This window comes from Conger conger, chromosome 15, assembly GCF_963514075.1.
Source record: "Conger conger chromosome 15, fConCon1.1, whole genome shotgun sequence".
In the NCBI taxonomy this organism is placed as follows: domain Eukaryota; kingdom Metazoa; phylum Chordata; class Actinopteri; order Anguilliformes; family Congridae; genus Conger; species Conger conger.
In genome coordinates, this window is record NC_083774.1 from 3,012,677 (window position 1) to 3,038,151 (window position 25,475).

General features: G+C 44.8%; 1 protein-coding gene across 1 annotated transcript in view; it reads right to left on the minus strand.

Moving 5' to 3' along the window:
- wwox (WW domain containing oxidoreductase) overlaps window positions 1-21,662 on the minus strand; it is a 374,624-nt gene extending 352,962 nt beyond the window's left edge. Inside the window, exons 1-4 of the mRNA XM_061222163.1 lie at window positions 21,434-21,662; window positions 21,116-21,180; window positions 16,423-16,480; window positions 13,277-13,446 (exon numbers count right to left, since the gene is read on the minus strand). Of these exons, the coding sequence (XP_061078147.1) occupies window positions 13,277-13,446; window positions 16,423-16,480; window positions 21,116-21,180; window positions 21,434-21,540 (400 nt within the window). The 5' untranslated portion in view covers window positions 21,541-21,662. The remainder of the gene's footprint in view (window positions 1-13,276; window positions 13,447-16,422; window positions 16,481-21,115; window positions 21,181-21,433) is intronic.
- Window positions 21,663-25,475: the final 3,813 nt, after the last annotated feature.

Consider the following 25,475-nt stretch of genomic DNA (forward strand, 5'->3'; position numbering starts at 1 on the left):
ACTGGGAACACTAATTGTGAAGCGAGGACTAAAGATCCATTAAAACTCAGAATTGGAGTGGGATTTGAAGCACTTTCTGACAAGTGAACCATGGAATTAAATTATATGACACCTTATTAGGAGTAATGCAGAGAACACTATTCATTTGCATAGATAGCTCTCTTTAAAGGACCTGAAAGTAAAAATAAAAATATTGTTTAAAAAAAAAAAAAAAAAAAAAAAGCCCTGAGTTGAGTTCACGGTAAATAAATGAGGAGCCAAACTAGCCTGTTAAGTATCTCTGTAGCACTTCAAAGCATAGCCGACATCAAATGAAAAAACATGTTTAGAAAATATCGCTTCAGATGGACTTGTGGATTTCCTGCATTGCTCATGACCCAGAATTCTTTTAGACCTATAAAAAGACATGACAGTATTTGGGCAGGATTTCAAAAAAAAAAAAATGGTTTTAAAAGTATGGCCAATGTGTCAGCTTAAATATAGATTAATATTTTGTAAAAAATTGTTACAAGCAGCTCCAAAAACATTACATGTTGTCTTTGACTTAATTTACAGACCAGTTCTGCTAAAGTACAACATTTTTAATACATTTCTGTGGCAATTCCACACTGCCACTTCTCATAAGCAGGGGGAAATATAGGGGAAAAGCTTCCTGAAAAAAGCAGCCTTGATTTATAAAGTGTTTTTAAAGTGATTTAAAAAGAAAGAAGTGTTTCTAGGCTGAAGTTAGAGTGAAGCTCAAACATTTAAATTAAATCAAAGCGTCTCTTTTTCTCCCTTAAGTTAGTCCACATTTTAACTAGTATAATACAATAATAAGCCCTCCATCTCCTGGCAGTTCATTGTGAGAAAGTGGGACACCGTTGGCAGATCTCAGTCGCACACGGTTTCGGTGTTTCAGGCCTAATGTGGAGAGTGCCTCAGCACGGTGACACGGCGTGTCCTCACGGCGTAAAGGCTACACGCAGGTACTCCTCCGCGCACACGCAGGGGAGGCAGAGAGACATCACAGGCCGGGCTGACAGCCGTGTTACCGCCGCGCTGTCAGGCCAATCTTCCCGCTACACACGCGGAGGAAAGTGCTGATCGCGTTTTCCCGCTGTCGCGGTTTTAGCGCGCGGCGCAAAACGCCTCGCTTTCGCAACGTCCTCCGCGGTCTCACTCTCCCGCGCGGCGCAGCGGTCTTCCGAACGGAATACGACGCTCCGCTGTCAGGAGCGGTCCGACGGAGGGAACGCCGTTTCTTTTCCCGACAAGTCCGTCTCCGCTGGCCCCTCTTTCTCTCTCTTCCTGTGTTTATTCAAATCAGGCCAGTTTCCGCCATGACAAACAGCAGCCCGCGCGCCCGTATACTCAGGGGGGCGGCGTTAGCACGTTAGCACGGAGGCTGCGCTCCCAGCCATTCATAAATCAGCTCACTTAGCCACCAGGCCACCGCTCAGCGCCATCTTTCACCGAGGCTATTTTCAGACTTTATTAATGTCCTCCCGCAGAACCGAATATCAACCAGTAACGTTACGCTGTGACGCTGAACCTGACCGCAGAGATGACCCGAAGCCTTTCTGCCGGGCTGGGTGAGATCGCAGACCGGGGGGCGGGGGGGGGGGCGGGGGGGTTAGCGACTGTGGACAGTGGACTTCGTCTGACACACCAACCGCTGCCTGTCGTCGATGTCTAGACCCCGCCCTGCTTGACTTCACGTTGTTTATGAATAGACACTCTACCAGTATAAATATACATGGTGTATATATACACATATGTATTTGGTGTATTGAAATGCTTAATTTACAATACAGTCGAAAACATGCCAGCACAAAATGCTAATATAAAAATTAGAACCGAAGCCATTTAGAAAACAGTGTTTAATTATTAATATACAGTACCAGTTGCTGTATCTAAATTAATATGACACAGGCACTGAGGCAAAGTTTTTCCAAAGACTTCAGTGCCTCGCTTATTCTCTCTCATGAGATAAATGATATTTGTGAGGTATTTCACCTGGACTCTACTTTAAAGGTCTGGCTTCTCATTTACCTCTCCTCTCCAGAGTCAAACTTTTAAACACAAGCCAGGCCGAGCTAAGCCACACGGCAGCCCTGTAAATACATAAACAGTTATGAGGATGCCCATTTTCTATTAATAATAGTAGAAATAATTAGAGCACTCAAACACAGCGCGTGCCACTGGACCTGCGTGATCTCCGTTGTGTAACCCCTTTTGTTTTCTCCGGCGTCGTTAAAGTGCCCTTTAACTTAATTGGGTATACATGATTTTCATAATGGAAAAACAAATTACGGCGGTGGCGGTGGCGCTGGGCTCCGCGCGGGCGTTAATGAAAGTAGCAGAGGCCGCAGTTAATTTCGAGTCGGCGGCCCGTGTTCGAACACCGGCCGTGCCGCGACCTTTCACCCCCGCCGTCTGCCGCCAGGGGGGCCGCCGGGGGCCCGAATCCGTTTCCGCGGAGGGGAGCGACCGCACGGGGCGGCCGAGCGATCGGAGAGGTCGGCGCGGGGTCACTCTCCCCTTCTGGGCGGTGACGGTGAGGCCGAGGGCCAGGTTGACCGCGACCGCTCCGACGGTCACACCTGGATCCCCGCGCTACAGAAACGCTCGCTTAACGCGGAGGCCAGGCACACGGAGTCAGACCGGTGCGGTACTGACCACAGAGCGACTGAATGGGTCAGAACGTTTCAGCTAAACGTGTTGCCTAGTCCAATTCATACAAATCGGTGAAATTAAGAATGAATTATAAACCCGAAAACATAAACCTGCTCTGACACACAGAGTCTGTCTCTGGCTCACCGTTAGGGCATTAACATCCATTTTCATCCATTATCACCTTTTTTCAATGGTTAAGCAACACAGATGTATTAACCCAAACAACTTTTACAGATTTGACATAATTGGTTGCCTTGGCACTAACTAGAAGGGTTTTTATGCAGTGTGCAGTCCTGTTGGATTATGGGAGCTGTCAGAGACTCACCGGGCAGGGCGGGGGGAGGAGAGAACTTGAACTCTAACTCTAACTCTAACACTAGCAAACACACTCAACTGAATTTAACAGCTTGTCAATTCTACACTCGCTGTCCCAAATGTTCTTAATCCACAGAGCGAAAGTCCCTCTCCGATTGGCCGGACAGTCTCAGGAGAGAAGCCCAATCGCAGCAGCGCTACCACACAGGAACGGAGAGCTGGTGCAGGTTTCCCAGAACGAGCTTCCCAGACTTCCACACAGGGCTTTTTCAGCTCTTCCTCCCGCCCGTAGCACTGGATTATAGTTCTGCGAGTGCGTTAAGTCCAGAATGATGAAGTGCTAATGTTTTGTTCATCTTGGAAGGCGAGCGATCGGGCACTTCGGAAAAGGCTGACATCTGGTTTTACTCGCCGTCCGGAGACGCGGCACGGTACAGCACATGCTGAAAAGGCAGAAGCGCTCCGTGCTCCTGACCTGCGCGTCTCTGACGCGGGCCGGAGAGCAGACCGCAATTAAGCAGGGGGAGCCGTGTTTACACACTCATTAATTCACAGCTGTGTAAAAAAAATAATTTTAAAAAATTACGAATAAAAGATGCAAACTATTTCTGAATTTTTTAAAACATCCTTAAGCATTAAAAGTTTAGAAGATTTTCAAAAGATTTGTCCATATACACTTTTACTGGGGATTATATGGTCTCTTAAGAGCTGCAAACAACAGTAACAACCATGATTCATAGGGCTAATTATATAAATGAGAAAACTTTACATGGAGAGAAGATGTTCATAAAAACATTAATTCTCCAACACAACCCCCCTTCCTTGAACTATAACATTTTGGATATTCAGTAGCATTTCAGGTTTTTTTTTCAGGCTAAATCCTGCCAGTACTGTAATTCACAGTGGGGACAGACTGTATACTGTAACATTATACTTTTCCCTCTTCTCATGAAAAGGATCTCATGATTTACTGTTTTATATAGTGACCAGAGGGCTGGTTTTCCGTTCAGGAAACACCAGGACTCGCATCCAAACGGCAAAATATGGAAGTGAAATCATCCTAATGAGCCAGTTCACAAGCCCCTGTGAGTCAGTAACAAGGACTGCTCATAAAAACCATCACACTGTGAAGCTCCAATGATACAGGGTCTGCTTTTCCAAACAAAACCCTCTTATTTACCCCTCTGCGTCCCCGTTTGGGATGCGGAACTGAAATGGGAATTTCACGGAATTCCTGCCAAGTGAAGGGATTGGCTGCCGCGAAAGGGAAGCGGTGGGAATATGTATGAACACCTCGACGAGATCCGAGGAGCCTCATGAACTGGACGTGTGAAAACAAATCACCGGGGAAACTCGGTTTACAATGAACGCCAACAGCGTCGGCAACACTGCATTTCCAATTTCTGAGGGAATCTTTATTTTGACTCTGCGTCTGCTGCGTCTGACGATGCGAGTCTGTTTTTGAACTTGAGCTCCTCAGGACGCTGAGAGAACAGGACAGAGGTCTGAGGTCTGAGAGAGCGGCGTGGCGTCCGCACGCTCGACGCCTCGCAGGGCGCTCGGGTTTCTCCGAGCGGCTTCACGTTCTAGTCTCAGGGCCCTTCCTGGTCCCGGCCTGACTGCCTGTAAGACCGACAGGCCTGTTGCTCTTGGAGCGGGGCGCTCTTGGAGAGCGTCGCCCGGGACGGTGCCAAGCGCACAGCAGCCCGACACCCGGCTAAGAGACCCAACATTCATTTCACATCATTTCCACCTTTCCCTCTTCTCCGTCCGACCACGCTGACGGAGGCGCCCGGGATTGGAGACGGGCACGAGATATTCCAGAACGTTCCAGGACAGCACAGACACTCTCGCCTCTGAACAACACAATGTCGTCAGTCGAACAGATCTACAGCCGTCATTGGAAACGAGTTCAACGGCAAAGACCCAAAAACATCAGATCATATCAGATAAAACAAAAGGTTCAGTTTGTGGCTGAACTCTCACAATTCTTCAAATATATTGTGTGTTATGCCATATCGTCACAAATGCAAATGCTACAGTGAGATTATTTTATTGAATCTACTGAATCAAATCATAAGCACAACGAATAAGACTTAAATGGCTTATGACCAGCAAAAACACTGCCCCACCTCCCAATAAACTCCATGTATATGAAAGTCAGCGCTCTGAAAACATTATTTTAATAACACGGGTCTGGTCGTTTACTTTGGCCAACCTCTGTCAACAGCAATGAAGAGAATAATTTCCCAGCATTCCAGAAAACATTTCTTTAACTGTATCATGTAACACATTTCAGCTGCCATGTTAACAATATTATCTTTAAATCAATCTGCGGAGTGAGAAATGTAGCTGGCATGTAGAAATAAACCTGAAGGATATTTTTGTAGCATTGTTTTTGTGTGCGGTAAAAACATGTCTAATCTGCTAATATTAATTTAATATATAGTACATTAATGCATTATGAAATGCATTATAATATTGGCAAATTATTCTCAGTGCATTGGAAATGACCTGAGTTACCACACACTCCAATCCTTTACTGTAGCACTAACAAGGCTAGCAGCACAACACAACACAAACCAGCCTCTGTGTTCTTGTCTCTTTCACAGGAGATTCACAGATTTAGTGGCCAGTTCTGTGTGGCACAAATCATGTACAAAACGCTCTATTTTATTTACCTGTCCACAAGACAGCCCCATCGTTATGACTGCATGTGGAAAATCTATACTGACTCTTTTTCCGTTATGAAAGGACCTTTACCATGCAGCAATGTCATAAATAATACCTTAACAACGAACACGTTTCTAAGGTGTCGCACAGAAAAAAATGCAGCTTTTGCGGGAGAGAAAGAAGCGATCTCTGGCCGTTGCCTCCTGAGACAGCTGCCTCTCAGCGGGAGGTAAAGTCCATCTCTGTCCTCCGACGGGAACAGAAACCCACATCACACAGCCGTCCGTGAACTCTGTGATAATGTACACAGTGGTGACGGACACGACACGTGAAGCCGCCAGGCTCCATTTCACCTGAATGTTTTTATAGCTGTAACCCGACTTCTGGCCAGTGACCTTAAGATTGGTCAGAGACTGCCCGAGAAGTAGAGCGCTCTCTCCCCCCACAATCAGAAACTCCCTAATGGATATATCCTGAACTCCTTTAACACGCAGGTACTGTATGTTACTGTACATTTCCAGAAGCTCGTATGAACTTTCAGGGAATTTAACCTTACTGCTTGATTGCACTGATTTTATTTTATTTTTATTACTGAGCGTGAAGAGATTTTATCGGCCGATTTCTGGAGAAGCAGGCAGTTGGTTATGAAGAGTACACTGTGGCTCTGTCCTGGCAGTATAATATTTGAGTGATTATTAAATTACTCTTTGTCTCCTTTTGATGACAACTGTACTTTGTAAATTAAGTCTTGCACAATTTCCACCGCTAATTGTTTTATGAGGCATTTTCCCCCCCAACACCATTTGGATCATTTGACGTCTATAAGAACAACAAAAGAACATCGCATGCCACATCACATTCTTTGATTTTAAATGCATAAGCACAAATGCCTCAAGTACCTATCAACCAACCAGCTATTTACATTTTCAGCCCATTAGGAAATACGAGATGCTTTAATTAATAAGATCACTTCTCTCTCTCTCTCTCTCTCTGTCTCACACACACACCTCTGCTCCTCACAGAAAGCACAGTCAGAGGACAAGTCTCCAACCCCTAGCTCATGTCACGGAAAACAAAAGCCGTTCAGCAGAATTCAGGCAAAAGCAAGCAGAATCCTGCAGTCCTTTCGTACAACATCAAACCACTTTGCTCCAGTTCGATTCATGGAAACAACGCGGTGCTGAGAGGACATTTTACATGGGTTGTGGTCCCCTTCACACGGACCGATAAACCAAAGGCCAATCCCTGGGCACTGCACACAGGAACATGCATGTAAACGCACTCTGCAGCTGCAGAACAGACATGGGGTCAGGCAGTCCAGAGTGGGGGCAGATCAGTGGGGCAGACTGCAGCCAAGGTACGTGACTGGGACCTGGAAGATTGGCGGTTCCAACCCTGGAGTAGTCACGATAAGATTCACACAGCTGTTGGGCCCTTGAGCAAAACCCCACACTGCTGCAAGGGGGGGGGATTGTCCCCTGCTTAGTCTGATCAACTATAAGTCACTTTGGATATAAGCGCCAGCTAAATAACTGCTGTGAACTGTAAAACAGGCCTTAGATATTGCCGACAACGGCATGCTGATTCAGTAGCCCAGGAGCTGGATCATGAGCTTGGTAACACCCGAGAAAGACCAAGATTCACCAGCAGAACACCGAGGCAGAACACCGAGGCAGAACACCGAGGCAGAACACCGAGGCAGAACACCGAGGTAGAACACAGAGGCAGAACACCGAGGCAGAACACCGAGGCAGAACACAGAGGCAGAACACAGAGGCCTAAGTCCTTTGTCCATGAGACCCTTGTGTCTCAACTTTAAAGGTTGTAAATGTTGTTTTTGCAAAGTTGGTAAACTTGTTTATGCTGAGTTTTGAAGCCATAGGTTCAGTATATAAATTGTACCGAGGGGGCACTTTGTTGAATATACAGTAAGAGTTGATTATTCGATTTTTTTGTCAGAATAAAAACAAAAACGCAGAAGGAAGGCGGTTCAGAGAGACACTGACTGAGACTGCAGGGGTCTCTTCACCTGTAGTTAATAGTAAAGAGAGTGAAATCTCTCAGTCACTCTCCTCTTCCCCATGCAAAGAGCAGGCCAGAGAGATCTCACAGTAATAAACACAGCACTGCCTCGGCTAGCTGTGCGCTAACACAAGAGCTCGCAGCCCCATTAAGACCTGCCTGCTCCAAATAATCCATAATGTTTTCTGTAAAAAGCAACAATATATGCATTATTGTGGACTGGGAAGATACTTATATCTAATTAAAGTCCCCGGCATTCCAGACCTCTCCTGTGCAGTGGGGTGGTGGAACGTGGGCCGGCTTTAATTGGAAACATCTCTGATATTGAAATCTGGAGCCTCTTCATCTCGTGGAGGAAAAAACGGAGTTATAATAAGAAATAATGAAGGGCCGCAGTCAAAGCTGTCCAAAAAAAGGCAGGATGCGGGCCCTGTGATACAACAGGCGTAACGGAGGAGGGCAGAAACGTGCAGTCCTCTGGCTGAGGTTCGTCGGGGGTGGGTGTGGATGAGGGGGGGGGTTAGGTCTCTGACTCCCGGCTCTGCGGTGTATATATCCGACGCGGTGCGGATCGGACAGGTATATACACCTCGGCGCGCGGAAGGGCTCCTAATTCCGAGCCGTTAATAACGCGGGGCTTTCATTTGTATGGGGAAAGGGTTGTCACGGGGAAAGTGGGATGTATTGTTTGTAATTACGGGCGCTCGGGCCTCGCCGTTCCACCCGAGGGGGCCGGCGTTCCACCTGAGGGGGCCGGTGTTCCCGTCTCCCCGCCCCGGCCCTCCCTGGCCGCTCCCAGCTGCCCTTATGGTCTCCATCTTTGACCCTCTGTGACCACTTCCAACTCCCTCCACAATTTCTCATCATGCCCTTTCATTGCCGGACACCATGTCCCCACCGTGACTCCCCCCCCCTCCCCCCCCCCGCCCCCGCCCCCGCCCCCGCCCCCCTGCCCCCCTCCCACCCCAGGGTAGGGGAGGGCTATTTTTATCACTGTCATCCAAACCTGGACATCCACAGAAATACCCCGCCCCTACAATCCGGAAAAAAAAAAAACTGCCAACCTTACAGATCCATACAGTACTTGACTTCATATAATAACGCTGTAATTGTTTGACAAAGCCGTAAACTTTATTTATACGTACATAACCGCGTGTTTTCCGCATCCCTGGTGCTCTCCCCACCCTCCCCCCACCTCCTGTTGTATCGGAGGTGTAATCATTATTGAACCTTTGGGCCCCAGATGTAATTTTCTTGCATGTTACAACAGGTCTGGCCGTGCGTTGTGAATTTCATCCAAGGTTGATAAAGTTCAATAATTTGACTAACCAACCGTGTGTGGTATTCATTACAGACCCGATAAACAGATTCATCAGAAACAACACGAAACGCACGTTATAAAATCTGATTCCATTTCCTCCTCTGCCCTTTCACCATAACAATTACGGCCTGCGATGACAGCGCTTTGGTGAAACCCAGCCTGCACAATAAAACACCAAGAAAAACACAGAGAGAAAAAGAAAACGAACGCTACACGTTTCCTCCACCCTTTCCTGAAGAGTTTGTGTACGTCCTGGTTTAACTCCTTCCGTGTTGTGCGTGTTGTGCGTTCCCCTCCGCTCCCTGGCTCAGCGCTCCTGGATGAGCAGTCCGGGGTCCTTCTTCACGAACAGCGGAGCGGGGAACGTGTGCGGCTGCAGTCCATTTAAACGCAGCTACGCCTCCTGAATGAGACGCCATTCAGCCGTCACCTGCACAAGCTGTGGGCTTCTTAACCCAGGATATCGCAGTCATTTCTGTTTCACTCAGCACCCTGTGATGCAGGGTAATGACACGGACTCCACTGCTTGAGCAGGGTGCTTGATCAAGTCACCCCAAATTATTATTATTATTTTTTTTTTTTTGTTAAAAACCTGTGCTGAAATGACTGATTCCACATGTGTAATGTTTTTTTGTCAGTTCATTTAATTACTTAATTACTTTAATTAATTAATTATCCCGACTCGGGAAACTTGTTTTGCACTAATACTAAAGAAACAATAAAAACACAACAAGATGACGATACACCCACAACAGTCACCACATGACATTATAAAATAACGGACACTATAATATATGAATACAGCATTCACAAAGGCAGAATATATAAATCCAGGTCATTTTGTTCGTATCCTGAGCAGGACACTGTGACACCAGACGCAGAGCCGCTTCGCTATTCCGGATCGGAATTCCGATCGTGTCGTTTTGCGTGCGGAACGTTTCCGGAGCTCGGCTGCGCAGGGTGCGGAGTGGGGGGTCGTTTTCCAGGAAAATTCCAATTAAAGACGGAATAACTCAGACCTCCGCACCTGCATTCCAATAACAAAACTCCGGTCCGCCACTAAACTATCCTCTCGCAAAACAAATTCGCTGGAAGGAGCGTTTGGGAGCCTGTGACCTCCCCGGTGAAGGAGAAATGATGAAGAATCATTATCCTCCACAAATTCTCAAACATGATTCAATTATTTTATTCTGTTTGGTTTGATTTTTTGTTTTAATAGCACACCACTAAACCCACAGTGGAGAGGGACCAAGGTCACCGTGTGTCACCACACTGCCGTGGAGATGTAATTAAAGAACATTAATACAATAACGCAAGATCCTTCCGTCTGGGAGATTAGGACGTTTCCTTTCATAAACCAAAGGAAATATCAATAATCAGAAGAGCGCGGTTTTCATTCTCACTAGCTCTAAATAGAGATGTATGTCTAAATAAAAACACACATAAATGTGTAAATTTAGAGAGGCACACTTATCATGTTCATACCGACCTGCCAAAGCGACAGGATGAAATTCACATTTCTCCACCAGGACGCACACATCATACATCATGCTCTGGCCCACGATGCACCTGACCTCGCTGAACGCCGTCAGATAATCCCCCGCAAGAATAACAGAAACGTAAACAGGAGCGCACAGGTACCTAACCATGTCAGGGTTAAGGACCGGGTCCGTGACAGAGACAACAGAAATCATTAGTGGATACCAGTACTCTCACACACTCACACACTCACACACTCACACACTCACACACTCACACACTCACACACTCTCACACACTCACACACTCACACACTCACAGCCCCAGAACCCGCCCCCATGCCCGCGGCCCTGCTCTCAGGGCGAGCTGCAGCCCTGACCCCAGGAAGGTAAGTAACTTTTTGTGAGTTCAATAGAGCAGAATTAAGGGAATCGCAGGAGAAGGCCCGTTAATGGGGATGAATGGGAGGCCCCAGCCAGGGTCAAGTAAGACCCGCAGAATCAATGTTGAAGTACAGGTGTACCACAACACCACGGGAGAGAGAGCGGGCCTTTAATGGGAAAAAAGGGGGGAATAAAACGGAGAGAAAGTACGGATTCCAGCCGCCATTTATTTCCATTACGACAATTAAAGGTCTGAGGACCCGGCATACCGGTTTCCACATTATGCAGGACGCCGAACGCAAGACTAATGCAGTCTACCTGCCGAGAGGATTCCTCAGCAACCCCGGTCGTGAGCTCTTAAAACAAAACACAGTCCTTTACCCGCACAGCTCGGCGAAATACCAACTCTTTTCAGCTTGAAAAGACGGGTAAAAATGGCACTTTATTACTGCATATGCAAAATTATATCTGAAATAAACATACTGTTTTTGTTTTTTTTTCTAAGAAGATAATCTTAGGAGCCGAGAAAATCGACATAAACGCGTGGCCTTAAATTTATATGCTCCAAGCGTCGAGCGAATTGGCAGACGAACATTTTACAAACAGGCCATTCTAATGTCAAAAGAGCACACTACCGCTGGCAATTACTATTGACATCTTGTTAATTGTAGCTGAATAATTAATATTTAGTGTCCTCAACAAGAAGAGGGTATAAAGGTGAGTCAAATAGCTGTGCCCTGGGCATTTCCGCCTCATTACGGCAAGGACCGGACCTACTGCAGCTCAAACCATGCATTTAAATTGACATTCATTTTTATTTTCTGATTCTGTCAGATTCGCACCACGCGCCTTGATTATGTGACATTCACGGCCAACGGAGCCGTCTGAAATTTAATTCAGAATATTAATTTACGCAGCCAACACACCAACTCATTATATTGCCGAAAGTACATAATTCGACACAAACATGTAAAAACACACACCTTTAAGGTCTCTACAGTGGACAGGCCAACATCGTGCAGGACATTTGAATGCAGGTTGATCCAAACACACTGTATCGCACAGCTGAATAATTAGGCGTCACACCCGAGTGTGAAAGAGCTTGACTGCCCTCTGCTGGAATGCGGAGGCACTCAGCAAATGGACAACTCTTCAGATAATTCAGAACGGTCTTTTTCAGACTGTAACAAACAGAATGCTGCTCGGATTGAACACATCAGTAAGGCCAAATATTTTCCAAAAGACCACCCAAGTAATTATTGTATAAATGAACGCAGCTTTTTCTTGAAAGCATAAACCTGAAATACACTTATGAGTCATGTGCAGACGCATACCTGCACATGAAACTAGTTTCTGACCGGACAACTCTGCTTTGAATGTTAAAAGTCCACGGTTGAACAGCATGATGAACGTTAACACAAGCGAAATTCGGAAACCCCAAACACGTTAGTTTCTCTCCGTGACTAGTATAGTCATAATTATGCCGGACATGAAATAAACGTCACCTCGGCGTAGGTGATATTTCAGTGTGAAATAAAAAAAAATGGAAATGTAAACAATTGACACCAAGGCCTATTTCATTTCCCTCAGTGAGTCATTATCTCTTTTCTGTGCTGTAATAAACTGTAATGCGATATAAATTTATGCCAGGCACCTGCAATAATTCACGCTGATAGAACCGAGGAAACACAGAGGTGCCAAGCTCGTTAGACCATTAGCTATGCATTCCCGGCATTCAATCACACCTTATTTACTGCTAACTAACAAGGACATCAAATTCCGAGTGGCTAATGAATTTCTATTAATTCCGTGTACTGTATAGAGGTGTAATTGGGAGAGTTTAAGTGCATCATTGAGGAGGTTATGTTGACAAATGCTCTCTTTTCAAAAGCCAGAAACAGGCTTTACGCAGAGCTGGTTGAGATGCCGTGGTAAGGCCATCTATGATGCAACACCGCCACCCTGTGGACTAAATCAGAACTACACTTCAACTGCTGTGCTACTCTTTTTGTCTTGACAGAGCCTGAACATGAATTTTACCGTGGTAAAACTTACTCAGTGACACATAGATCATTTACAGCAGTCAGTGTGAGTAGTGTTTCCCCCAAAGTGCTCATACATTTAAGTCAACATGGGGCAGCCTGTAGCCTGTAACCTTGTGGCTAAGGTACATGACTGGGACCCAGAAGGTTGGTGGTTCTAGCCCCGGTGTAGCCGCAATAATATCCTCACAGGTGTTGGGCCATTGACCCTGCACTGCTCCAGGGGGGATTGTCCCCTGCTCAGTTTAATCAACCGTAAGTCGCTTTGGATAAAAGCGGCAGCAAAATAACAAATTACTTTGTAGATATATTTCCAAGTCAACGTAACGAACAGCGGAGAGGGGACTGAGTGTAATTTCAGCGAGTGAGGTTCGTGGACTCACCGATCCCAGAGTTGGCCCCGGTGATGACCACCACGCGGTCGGACAGGTCGCGCCCCTGCAGGATGTCGAGGGCGGTGGTGTTGGAGTCGTAGCGCTTCGGCTTCTGCTGCATGTCCTCCACGGTGAACGCCTGCCGCGGGTCGAAGTAGGTGGTCCGCTTGTTAATGTGACTGTGGAGGGGACAGAGGACTGAGGACTGATGTGTGATAACACACCTGCACAGACTGATCTGTGATAACACACCTGCACAGACTGACTGATCTGTGAGAACACACCTGCACAGACTGATCTGTGATAACACACCAGCACAGACTGATCTGTGATAACACACCTGCACAGACTGACTGATCTGTGATAACACACCCGCACAGACTGATCTGTGATAACACACCCGCACAGACTGATCTGTGTTAACACACCAGCACAGACTGATCTGTGATAACACACCCGCACAGACTGATCTGTGATAACACACCCGCACAGACTGATCTGTGAGAACACACCAGCACAGACTGATCTGTGATAACACACCCGCACAGACTGATCTGTGAGAACACACCCGCACAGACTGATCTGTGATAACACACCCGCACAGACTGATCTGTGATAATACACCCGCACAGACTGATCTGTGATAACACACCCGCACAGACTGATCTGTGATAACACACCCGCACAGACTGATCTGTGAGAACACACCAGCACAGACTGATCTGTGATAACACACCCGCACAGACTGATCTGTGATAACACACCCGCACAGACTGATCTGTGATAACACACCAGCACAGACTGATCTGTGATAACACACCCGCACAAACTGATCTGTGATAACACACCCGCACAGACTGATCTGTGATAACACACCCGCACAGACTGATCTGTGATGACACACCTGCACAGACTGATCTGTGATAACACACCTGCACAGACTGATCTGTGATAACACACCCGCACAGACTGATCTGTGATAACACACCTGCACAGACTGATCTGTGAGAACACACCTGCACAGACTGATCTGTGATAACACACCCGCACAGACTGATCTGCGATAACACACCCGCACAGACTGATCTGCGATAACACAACCGCACAGACTGATCTGCGATAACACACCCGCACAGACTGATCTGTGAGAACACACCAGCACAGACTGATCTGTGATAACACACCTGCACAGACTGATCTGTGATAACACACCTGCACAGACTGATCTGTGTTAACACACCAGCACAGACTGATCTGTGTTAACACACCAGTACAGACTGATCTGTGATAACACACCAGCACAGACTGATCTGTGATAACACACCAGCACAGACTGATCTGTGATAACACACCTGCACAGACCGATCTGTGATAACACACCTGCACAGACTGATCTGTGATAACACACCTGCACAGACTGATCTGTGTTAACACACCAGCACAGACTGATCTGTGTTAACACACCTGCACAGACTGATCTGTGTTAACACACCAGCACAGACTGATCTGTGTTAACACACCAGTACAGACTGATCTGTGATAACACACCAGCACAGACTGATCTGTGATAACACACCAGCACAGACTGATCTGTGATAACACACCAGCACAGACTGATCTGTGATAACACACCTGCACAGACCGATCTGTGATAACACACCTGCACAGACTGATCTGTGTTAACACACCAGCACAGACTGATCTGTGATAACACACCAGCACAGACTGATCTGTGATAACACACCCGCACAGACTGATCTGTGATAACACACCTGCACAGACTGATCTGCGATAACACACCTGCACAGACTGATCTGTGATAACACACCTGCACAGACTGATCTGTGTTAACACACCAGCACAGACTGATCTGTGTTAACACACCAGTACAGACTGATCTGTGATAACACACCAGCACAGACTGATCTGTGATAACACACCAGCACAGGCTGATCTGTGTTAACACACCTGCACAGACTGATCTGTGATAACACACCAGCACAGACTGATCTGTGATAACACACCAGCACAGACTGATCTGTGATAACACACCCGCACAGACTGATCTGTGATAACACACCTGCACAGACTGATCTGTGTTAACACACCAGCACAGACTGATCTGTGTTAACACACCAGTACAGACTGATCTGTGATAACACACCAGCACAGACTGATCTGTGATAACACACCAGCACAGACTGATCTGTGTTAACACACCAGCACAGACTGATCTGTGATAACACACCAGCACAGACTGATCTGTGATAACACACCCACACAGACTGATCTGTGATAACACACCTGCACAGACTGATCTGCGATAACACACCTGCACAGACTGATCTGTGATAACACACCTGCACAGTCCACTGGAGTGGCTCAGTCAGTACAGGGGCATTCTGTAAGGACAGGCAGGCCCTACAAGAGTGGTCCTCTCTCCTGGTCCTGGAGAGCCCCAGGGTGTGCTGGGGTCCTCACTCCTGGTCCTGGACAGCCACAGGGTGTCCTGGTTTTTGTTTTTGCCTTAATAATTAACTAGTTCAATTGGTCAATTAAGTGCTGAGTAACAACAAAAGCCAGCACACCTTGCAGCCCTCCAGGACCAGGAGTGAGGACCACGGGGTAATTGAACCCCATGGGGTAAATCTGTTCTCTGCATTTGACCCATCCCAGCTACTTCTGAACACGGAGAACATGCAAACCAAGCAGAGAGGCTCCGGTTGGCTGGGATTAGAACCCAGAACCACCTCCTTGTGAGGCGACAGTGCTAACCACTACACCACCGTGCCAGTAATCATCTCTCATCCCCAGCAGCCTCACAGAATACAGAGGGCCCGGCATCGCAAAACCGGCAGCACTGTAAATATATTAGACGCATTATTTCTGTTAAATGAATTACACACTCAGCTACAGAGCATCTGCTGACCTGCAACATTGACAACACATCTATATGCATTTACATACAAAATGCTTTTAGTTCAAAACATGCATAGATCAGCAGGTGATTTCAGTTTTATGGAGAACACATAGTAAAAATCTAAACTGCCTCTGAATCAGTTTTTTTCTTTTAATACGCTAGTGACACAAGATTTAATACCCAGAGAGCATTCTACAGCCAACACCTTCGAGTGTAAAAGCAAACGGTGACTTACTCAACGTAGAACACTTGGCCTTTGTCATCGGTTTCCTGTTCCCATCCGTACGGCAAATCTGCAACAAAAACATACCCATCAACTCAGGTATTTATAATATCCATCCATCCATTATCTGAACCCGCTTATCCCGATCAGGGTCACAGGGGGGCTGGAGCCTATCCCAGCATACATTGGGCGAAAGGCAGGAATACACCCTGGACAGGTCGCCAGTCCATCGCAGGGCACACGCACCATTCACTCACACACTCATGCCTACGGGCAATTTAGACTCTCCAATCGGCCTAACCTGCATGTCTTTGGACTGTGGGAGGAAACCGGAGTACCCGGAGGAAACCCACGCAGACACGGGGAGAACATGCAAACTCCGCACAGAGAGGCCCCGGCCGACGGGGATTCGAACCCAGGACCTCCTTGCTGTGAGGCGGCAGTGCTACCCACTGCACCATCTGTGCCGCCTATTTATAATATTCACAACTTATTTTAAAACGTTATATTAAAAACAAGTTAATGTAAACAATGTATTTTAGATCAACACCTGCACTTATTCATCTGCGATAGCACTTGCCAACGTGAGTAGCCAATAAGGAGCATAATATAAAAGTATTAAACTATGACTGAAAAAGTGGCACATGTCCGCTGGTGTAGCCTAGATATTCACAAGCTGGCTTCTGATTGGCAGCCCACTAAATGGTCACACACTGCTGATTGGTTGAAATGTAAATTCCATGTTTATTGCACAGAAAACATGATCAAAATAACCATCCATCCATCCATCCATCCATTATCTGAACCCGCTTATCCTGATCAGGGTCGCAGGGGGGCTGGAGCCTATCCCAGCATACATTGGGCGAAAGGCAGGAATACACCCTGGACAGGTCGCCAGTCCATCGCAGGGCACACACACCATTCACTCACACACCCATACCTACGGGCAATTTAGACTCTCCAATCAGCCTAACGTGCATGTCTTTGGACTGTGGGAGGAAACCGGAGTACCCGGAGGAAACCCACGCAGACACGGGGAGAACATGCAAACTCCGCACAGAGAGGCCCCGGCCAACGGGGATTTGAACCCTCCTTGCTGTGAGGCTCAAAATAACCAATCAACTGTATTGTTGTAGGCAGAAAAATAGCTGTTGCTTTCAGGAAAAAAAAAAACTTAAGTAGTATTCAAATCATAGCATTTCAAAGGTTCTTTATCAATAATATAAACAATAAGAACAATTTTAGTTTCACAGGGTCATTACGTCAGTCTAAATTTGTTTGCATGGGCTAAATGTTGATCAGTTGAATACAGCAAGGCAAAGATGGATTGTGAGATGTATAATGACGAAAATAAGAAAAGAATTCTAAAACATACATCAGGTTTGTTTGAAAAGATGGTTCTGGTGAATGGTGATTACTTTGGTTGTTATTTCTATGGTCTCAGGATGACTACTGTCTAGAGATCAGGTCCCTTGCATGGATTACATTTGGGAACAGTTACTAAAGAACAGTCATATCGTATATATTGCTAGACCCTTCATTAACCAGGCTGGTAAGTTGAAAACAAATTCTCATTTACAATAACAATATCTGCAAATCAGCATGGTAGGACAGGCAGAAGGAGACACAGACCACCATAATCAGAAATAAACATTGGCTCAGGAGGTAAGAGCAGTAGTCTGGCAGTCGAAGGGCTGCCGGTTCGATCCCCTGCCCTGGGTGTATTTAAGAGTCCTGGTGTTAGGCGAGACGCCTATAGTAACCTTGCATAGCCGTACCAAACCGAACTGTGTCGAAGGCTACATCTACAGTATGTAAAAAATCATATATGTCACACTTTAACTGACAGTGAGAATTTGAATGAAGACAAACACCTGCACTGTAATTGCCTTTATAATCTTGATAATAGTGAATGGGTTTATACTTGAAAGCAAAATGAGTACTGAACAAGTGTATGTCCCCTGATGTTTATGCGTTACCAGTTCATGGTAAAAAAAATAAAAAATGTTTTGTTTGTTTAGTGAAAACAGATTTCATAAATTACTCATTTTGTGTGATAAAGGGGGACACAAAAAAGAGGTATATTAATCAAGGAATGTTTCCTGTGGACTACATTTTCTGAAATTAAATAATATTCTCAAATTTAAAAACAGCCCTGCGATGGACTGGCGACCTGTCCAGGGTGTATTCGTGCCTTTCGCCCAATGTATGCTGGGATAGGCTCCAGCCCCCCTGCGACCCTGTTCAGGATAGGCGGGTTAAGATAATGGATGGATGGATGAAAATTTAAAAACAGCCTATATTGTGATTATGGGTGTTACTCTGTCATGTTAAACACATTTCCATCATGAACAACAGCTTTAGTTGAATATTTAATTCACAATCTACGGTCACTCTCACTAATTTAATACATTTGATAAATTTGTTCCGATACATGAAATTCTATTCCAGTCAATTCACAAGTCTAAACGAATGTATTTATATGCATGGATTTTCTGAAATACATTTGGAGGGTATTATAACCAGGTGTTGTAACCCAGGATTTCAGGTGGAGAGAAGAAGTGAAAGAGAAGAAGAGCCTTGAGTAAGATCATAAGGTGCTGGTCCAGCAAGATCCAAAGAACATAAAAGCCAGCAGTACCAGGTATTCTGCACCGCACAGTCAGAAAAGGAAAGGAAAAAAAACGAGTCTTTATGACATTAAAGATGTGTTCTGTACTGAATTACACGCAGCTGGTGTTGGCGTGGAGAGCTAGCGTGGCCTGCAGCCAGTTCCAATCCAGAATGCGAACGCTAACTCTGACAGGGAGTCCCAGAGGGCCACAATTGGTCATAGCGTCAGACAGGGTGCGATAGCTTCAGTTAGCAGGGCAGTCCATGCCACATTGAGTAATAGTAACACCTCTGGGGTAAAAGTCTTCAAAACTTTACCGAGTATTTTCAGAACAGGCCCATTTGTCAGCAGTACCTCAGGAGCACCGCACCAAAAAGCACTAAAGAACAGCACCGGTGCCAGATAGGAAATCATTTAATTTCGGGTTAATCACGTGGATTATGGATTATTAAAACATCAGATGGTTTGGCTGTTGTATTAGTTAGTCACTGCGCCAGCTCCATTTCTGGTTTTGAGTTTGGCCATTTCCCCCCCTTTCGTCCTTGTCCTTGGTGCTCACCTGTGCCCGCCTACCTGTGGGTTAACGGGAGTTCAACATGGCCGCTGCCTCCACCTCATGACATGGTCCTCGCGTTTGTGTTTGTGACTGTTTGATGTGGAACGAAGCTGGCTGAGAGTCTGCGCTGACAGTTTTTTTTTTCCCAGCGTTTTTCTTTGTTGCTTTGGTCGAAGCGCTATCTCTGTTGCACTAATTAGAAGCATTGCTGCGTATTTGGATTATGGAAGAGCTTTTGTTCATTTGTTGAGGTTTGCGGTTTAGCTCTATAACTTTGCGACATACACACATACAACATCATCCCTGCTTGCTGCTTTCTCCTGGACTTCTAATGAATTCTCGGTCATCACCCAATCAGCAATTGAACTGTGAGTAAACTTCATCATCCCTGCACTACCACACTGTTTTAATGCCACCATCATGCCCAATACAACCAGTTTACTTTACTGCAGTTTAAAGTTCTCCCACAACGTTTCTGAAACTCTAGTGTAACAAATCACAAGTCTGGTGCTGCGGACTTGGGTATAATTCAATCATTCATTATTATTCATTTATTATATCACATTTCAAATACAAGAGTTGCCTAAAGTTGTCCCTTGTCCTGTTTTGAATTTAAAGCTCATGACTATACATACGGTTGTCTAATCTTTATCAAATACACTTACATTTAGGACATATATCCGGATATACCCACAAAATACGTAGGTAATGGTATTAGTTGTGTGTCTTTTACATTACATTACATTAATGGCATTTGGCAGATGCTCTTATCCAGAGCGACGTACAAAAAGACCAATTCACATGAACTGCATATTTTCACTATCAACACCACACTCCTGATGTTAGAAAGTTTTTACATCAGTGTCAATAAATAAATCATTATTCCATGGGAGAACACCAGGGACAAATGCAGGCCATACAAATTCAAAATTTCAATCATGAAATGTAATATAATCAAAGGCGTCAAATAAGCTTTTAATATGTTTTACATTATATCTTATGTTATGAAGACCAGGGACAGCAAGAGAACAATATGATTTGTTTGATACTTTTTCCTCTCAGAACATAAATAAGCTGTTCAACAAATATTGTTACCTTAAAGTACCCTTACTTCTAATCCAGTGTCCATTTGAACACCATCTCACTTGTGAATACGTTAATATAACTGACATCAATTTTATTTTACTAATCTAATCAATGAAAAAAGCCAGCAAATGTTTAATAAATACAGGCAGAGTCACGATGTCAAAAGTTGTCATCAATTTTCGAACTCGAAATTCCACATGAAACGTTTTCAGATGACGGAATAGCATATGTGACAGGTGTTTGGCATGTTGTTGCCAAAGTCGGTTTCTACTCTTTTTTTTAATCCTAGGCCACGAAAAGATTTTCTAAAGATCAGTGAACTGCGGGAAAAATACTATTTCATGTTTAGTGGACCCAATTTTCTGGCAGTGTCCCATGTTCTCTGACAGGTGTGAAAGGACAGATTTACTTCTTCGGGAAAGTCTAAAAAAGACATCAACAAGACCAACCTCCAGCACAACGTCGCTTTTTCCCAGTCTTGGGATGTTCCCACTGCGTCTTCATGTCATCATGGCTAAAAACAGAGAATATGCATGTATATCACGGAGCTAGCATGCATCCATGTAACACATTTTCAAATCAAGTGTCAAATTTACCTTTGGCGTTTGAAACAAGGAAGTCACTGACGGCTCTACTGTTCGTCACTAAACTACATTTTAAATAATTCCGCAGCAGACTATTTTACTTGTGGGTCGTCCCACCAAAAGCTAAACTACAGTGTACCTCATACATCATGCATCATATTGACCAGTGAAGTGGTTCCTTACTTTGCATAGTAAACCCATCCATCCTTTGTAGTTCTCTCTTCCCAACCGGGAGGTAATTCGTCCTCACTGTCGGTATCATCCAAACCTGCGTATTTTAATGCTGCCATTGAGCGTTACAATAGGATCCAATATGTATTTGTACCAATGTAGGATTAACAGTACTTCTGATAATCCTGCACTACACTGAACTCGAGATTCACGTTGCGCTAGTGTTTTTATCCAGCAGTTCCGGAATCCAAACGTGACGTTACACCGGTAAGTGAGAAAGGCTTTCTGGGAAATTGAGTCATCGAACGCGTTTAATGAACTGGGGTTGTTCCGTTTTCTTTTCACTAGAGGGCAGTGGTTTTCAAGTGGTGTTCAAATTTGAGACTGGGGAGTACTGTGAGTTGGAAGGATCTTGCCAAAATCAAGTGTCTTGTCAAGATTGATGTGCTCAAGTGCAATATTAGTGGAGCCACCTTTTTACTATTTACACTCACTGAGCACTTTATTGGGTATTTATTAGACATATGTTTTGCTGCTGTAGCCTATCCACTTAGATGTTTGAAGCATTGTGTGTTCAGAGATATGCTTCTGCATCCCACTGTTGTAATGTGTCTTTATTTGCGTTACTGTCACCTTCCTGTCAGCTTTGACCAGTCGGACAGTTCTCCTCTGACCTCCCATTTTTTCCCGCAGAACTGCTTCTCATTGGATGTTTTTTTGTTTTTCACACCATTCTCTGCAAACTCTAGAGACTGTTGTGCATGAAAATACCAGGAGATCAGCAGTTTCTGAGATACTCAAACCACCATGTCTGGCACCGTCAATCATTCCACGATCAAAGTCACTTAGATCACATTTCTTCCCCATTCTGACATTTGGTCTGCAAATCAGCTGAACCTCTTGACCGTGTGCATGCATGCTTTTATGCATTTAGTTGCTGCCACATGATTGGCTGATTAAATACTTGCATTAACAAGCTGGTGAACAGGTCTACCTAACAAAGGGCTTACTGAGTGTAGATGAATGAAGCTCAATTTCATTGTCTATTCCCGATGACATGTTTTTATTGTGTTTCCGTATGGTGTATCAGAATTTAGATATAGTAGATGGGTGAATGGATTCTGAAAAAAGATTGAAAATACTATTCAGAAATGTGATGCTAAATGATAAATGGTTGGAAAATGATAAATGGTTGGAATTTATATCGCGGCTTTATCCAAAGCACTGTACAATTTATGCCTGTCGTGCACCCATACATACACACACTCACACACCGACAGCGATTAGCTGCCTTGCAAGGCACCAACCAGCTCGTCAGGAGCATTTGAGGGTTGCTCAGGGACACTTCCACACACTCAGGGTGGAATTAATCGAAACTGGCAACCCTCCAACTGCCAGACAACTGCTCTTACCGCCTGAGCCAATGTCATGTGATGAGTAGTATACCATAAGTAGCCTCCTGTTGTTTATTTTAAATATTAGCCTACTGTGTGAACTTAGCCACAGCTTTGGGAACATTCAGGGAAAACTTCTGCAATCACCCAAGTAGCAAAATACAGCAAACAGCAAAATACCTCTCCTTTAACCATCTAGCCACGCTTCTTCCCCAACATCAAACATTAAATGTACCCAGCCTAGCAGAGGCATAACATCTAAGATAAACAAATTACAGTAGTCTCAAGAGTCGGCAAAACTTTTATTTCACCTAACAAAGAAGTATGTTCGACAAGAACAATTGTTCATAGATATTCACATTAGGCACTAAGTCTTGTGATACACTCAGACTGAAACTTCTGTGGAACCCTCAGTTTTAAACGTGTTCTCTGACATTTCCGTTTGATAATCATTCCTGGGACTTTATCGCCATCACGTTCTTAGAACCAAACCAGTAATCTGTTCATCTTTTGACCTCGCTGACCTTCAGTTAACATCCCAATAATCTTCTGTTTAGTTATGCAACTAAAACCATTCTGACAAATGAGAAAAACAAATCTAATATCATTGTTCAATGTAGCCCCATTTCTGAATAAATAAACCACTGGGCAGAAGGCAAGCTCATGGCTGTCACTGGTTTTGACTGGTGTCTTTTCATCATGAAATTGCAGTCTATTTTACAGTCCACGATTTTATATATATATATATATATATATATATATATATATATATATATATATATATAGGCATCCATCTTTTACACAAACAACTACACATTATGCTGTGAATCACGTGCTGGTATACAAAGTGTTCACTAATTAGTTTTGTATTTGAAGAAAAATTAAATTATTTCCTCGAGCGAAAAATGATTTCCTGAGAGATAATGAGAATGATGAGGTGAAATCTGCTGAAAACCGGTACACTTCAGAATTCATCCCCCTGCCGTCTGCAGTCAACGTCATCAGTGAAGACAAGTGGACCAGTTCCAGTGTGTACATAGTATACAAGCCCAAGCCACAACTCTATCTCTGCCCAGTTTCCCAGTTGGGGGATTAATAATGGTCTTATCTGTCCATAAAACCTTTTCCAGAAATCTACATTTTTAATGTACTTTTTAACTCCATTCTTTTTTTTTTTAGCAAACTTCCATTCTCTCCATTCACACGTTGCTGTGATCCCTCTGAGGTTACGCTGACTGAGTCTACTCTGCCTACGTCCTGCGCTCTTGATCTGCTTAACAGTTGAAATTGGGTTTTTCTTATATTCTTCGGTCTTCCACTATAATGGTATTTCACGGTCTACCAGGTTGTTTGCTGAGCTCACCAGCGCATTCTTGCATCCTAATAATGTAGCAAACAGCTGGTTTGACTCACCCAATGTTTTGTCTATGTCTCCACGATGAATTTATTCAGATTTTTCCACCACATCGTGGCCTGCTATACCGGCATTGACACTTATTCGGTCCTCATGTTGAAAGACAACCGCAACAGGCTCTAATTCCACTCCCAGATTCCACTCTCGACTTTTTCTAAGCCTTCTTGTGCATGAGCATATCATCCAAAGAGACACAACGGTCTGGGAAACAACTGAGCATCTAACGGTCCAGTAGGCAGTATATGAATAGATGGGTTGTTTTTATGACCTAGAGTAGGTTACATTGAAAATATGTACAGATGATGAGCGAAGTGCTTTTAACACCACTGAAATGTACACATAAGGAGAAGGGTTTATAAAAAGCAACAAAGGGTGGGCTACCACCATCACTCTTGCCTTAAACTAATTAATGTGTCATTAATGCGATCACAAATGCAATCGGCTGTAACAAATACCAAAGGTAGCTTGCAGCAGGAGAACTGGAACACATTCATTCAGACCGCTGAGGATAAAGAGAAGTGAGAATTGCCACGGTAGAGATGTTTCTGACCTCCCAGAGCAGGCAGTGACACATGACATCACATTAGTCATTTATCTGCTGCTTTTATCCAAAGTGACTTGCAGTTGATTAGACTGAGCAGGGGACAATCCTCCCCTGGAGCAGTGCAGGGTTACGGGCCTTGCTCAAGGGCTCAACAGCTGTGTGGATCTTATTGTGGCTACACTGGGACTTGAAGCACCAACCAAAACTGTAGTCAGAGTGCTGTGGTCCTTTGCCCAGATGTGTATTGTTCATCATCTACAGCACTGCGCCAGGAGCAGTGCACTCTGTGTCCTATACTCTATTCTATATGCGGCACTGGGCGGTTTCCGGTAAATTCCACATTTCTTCATCATTTTCCTGTCCATCCTCTGACCGGTGTCCTGTCCTTGGGAACGATTCACATCCACTGTTTATTTTCCTGTTTTCAACAGTATTCTACAGAGATCTGAGAAACGAGGACATTAAATATCGCCTTCAAAACAAAGGGTTCCAGTTCTGCGCTGTACTGTATGTGTGTGTTCGGGGGTTAGTATGTGTCGGCTTCATGTTTCGTTTGTTTCATGTTTTGTTTGTTTTGTTTGTTTGCCTACCATCATGCCTGCTTTCCATTCTGGGCCCTCAGTGGTGGAATGACTTTCCTACCACTGTCAGGATAGCAGAGTCCCTCTCCATATTTCGACACAGTTTAAAAACATTCCATTT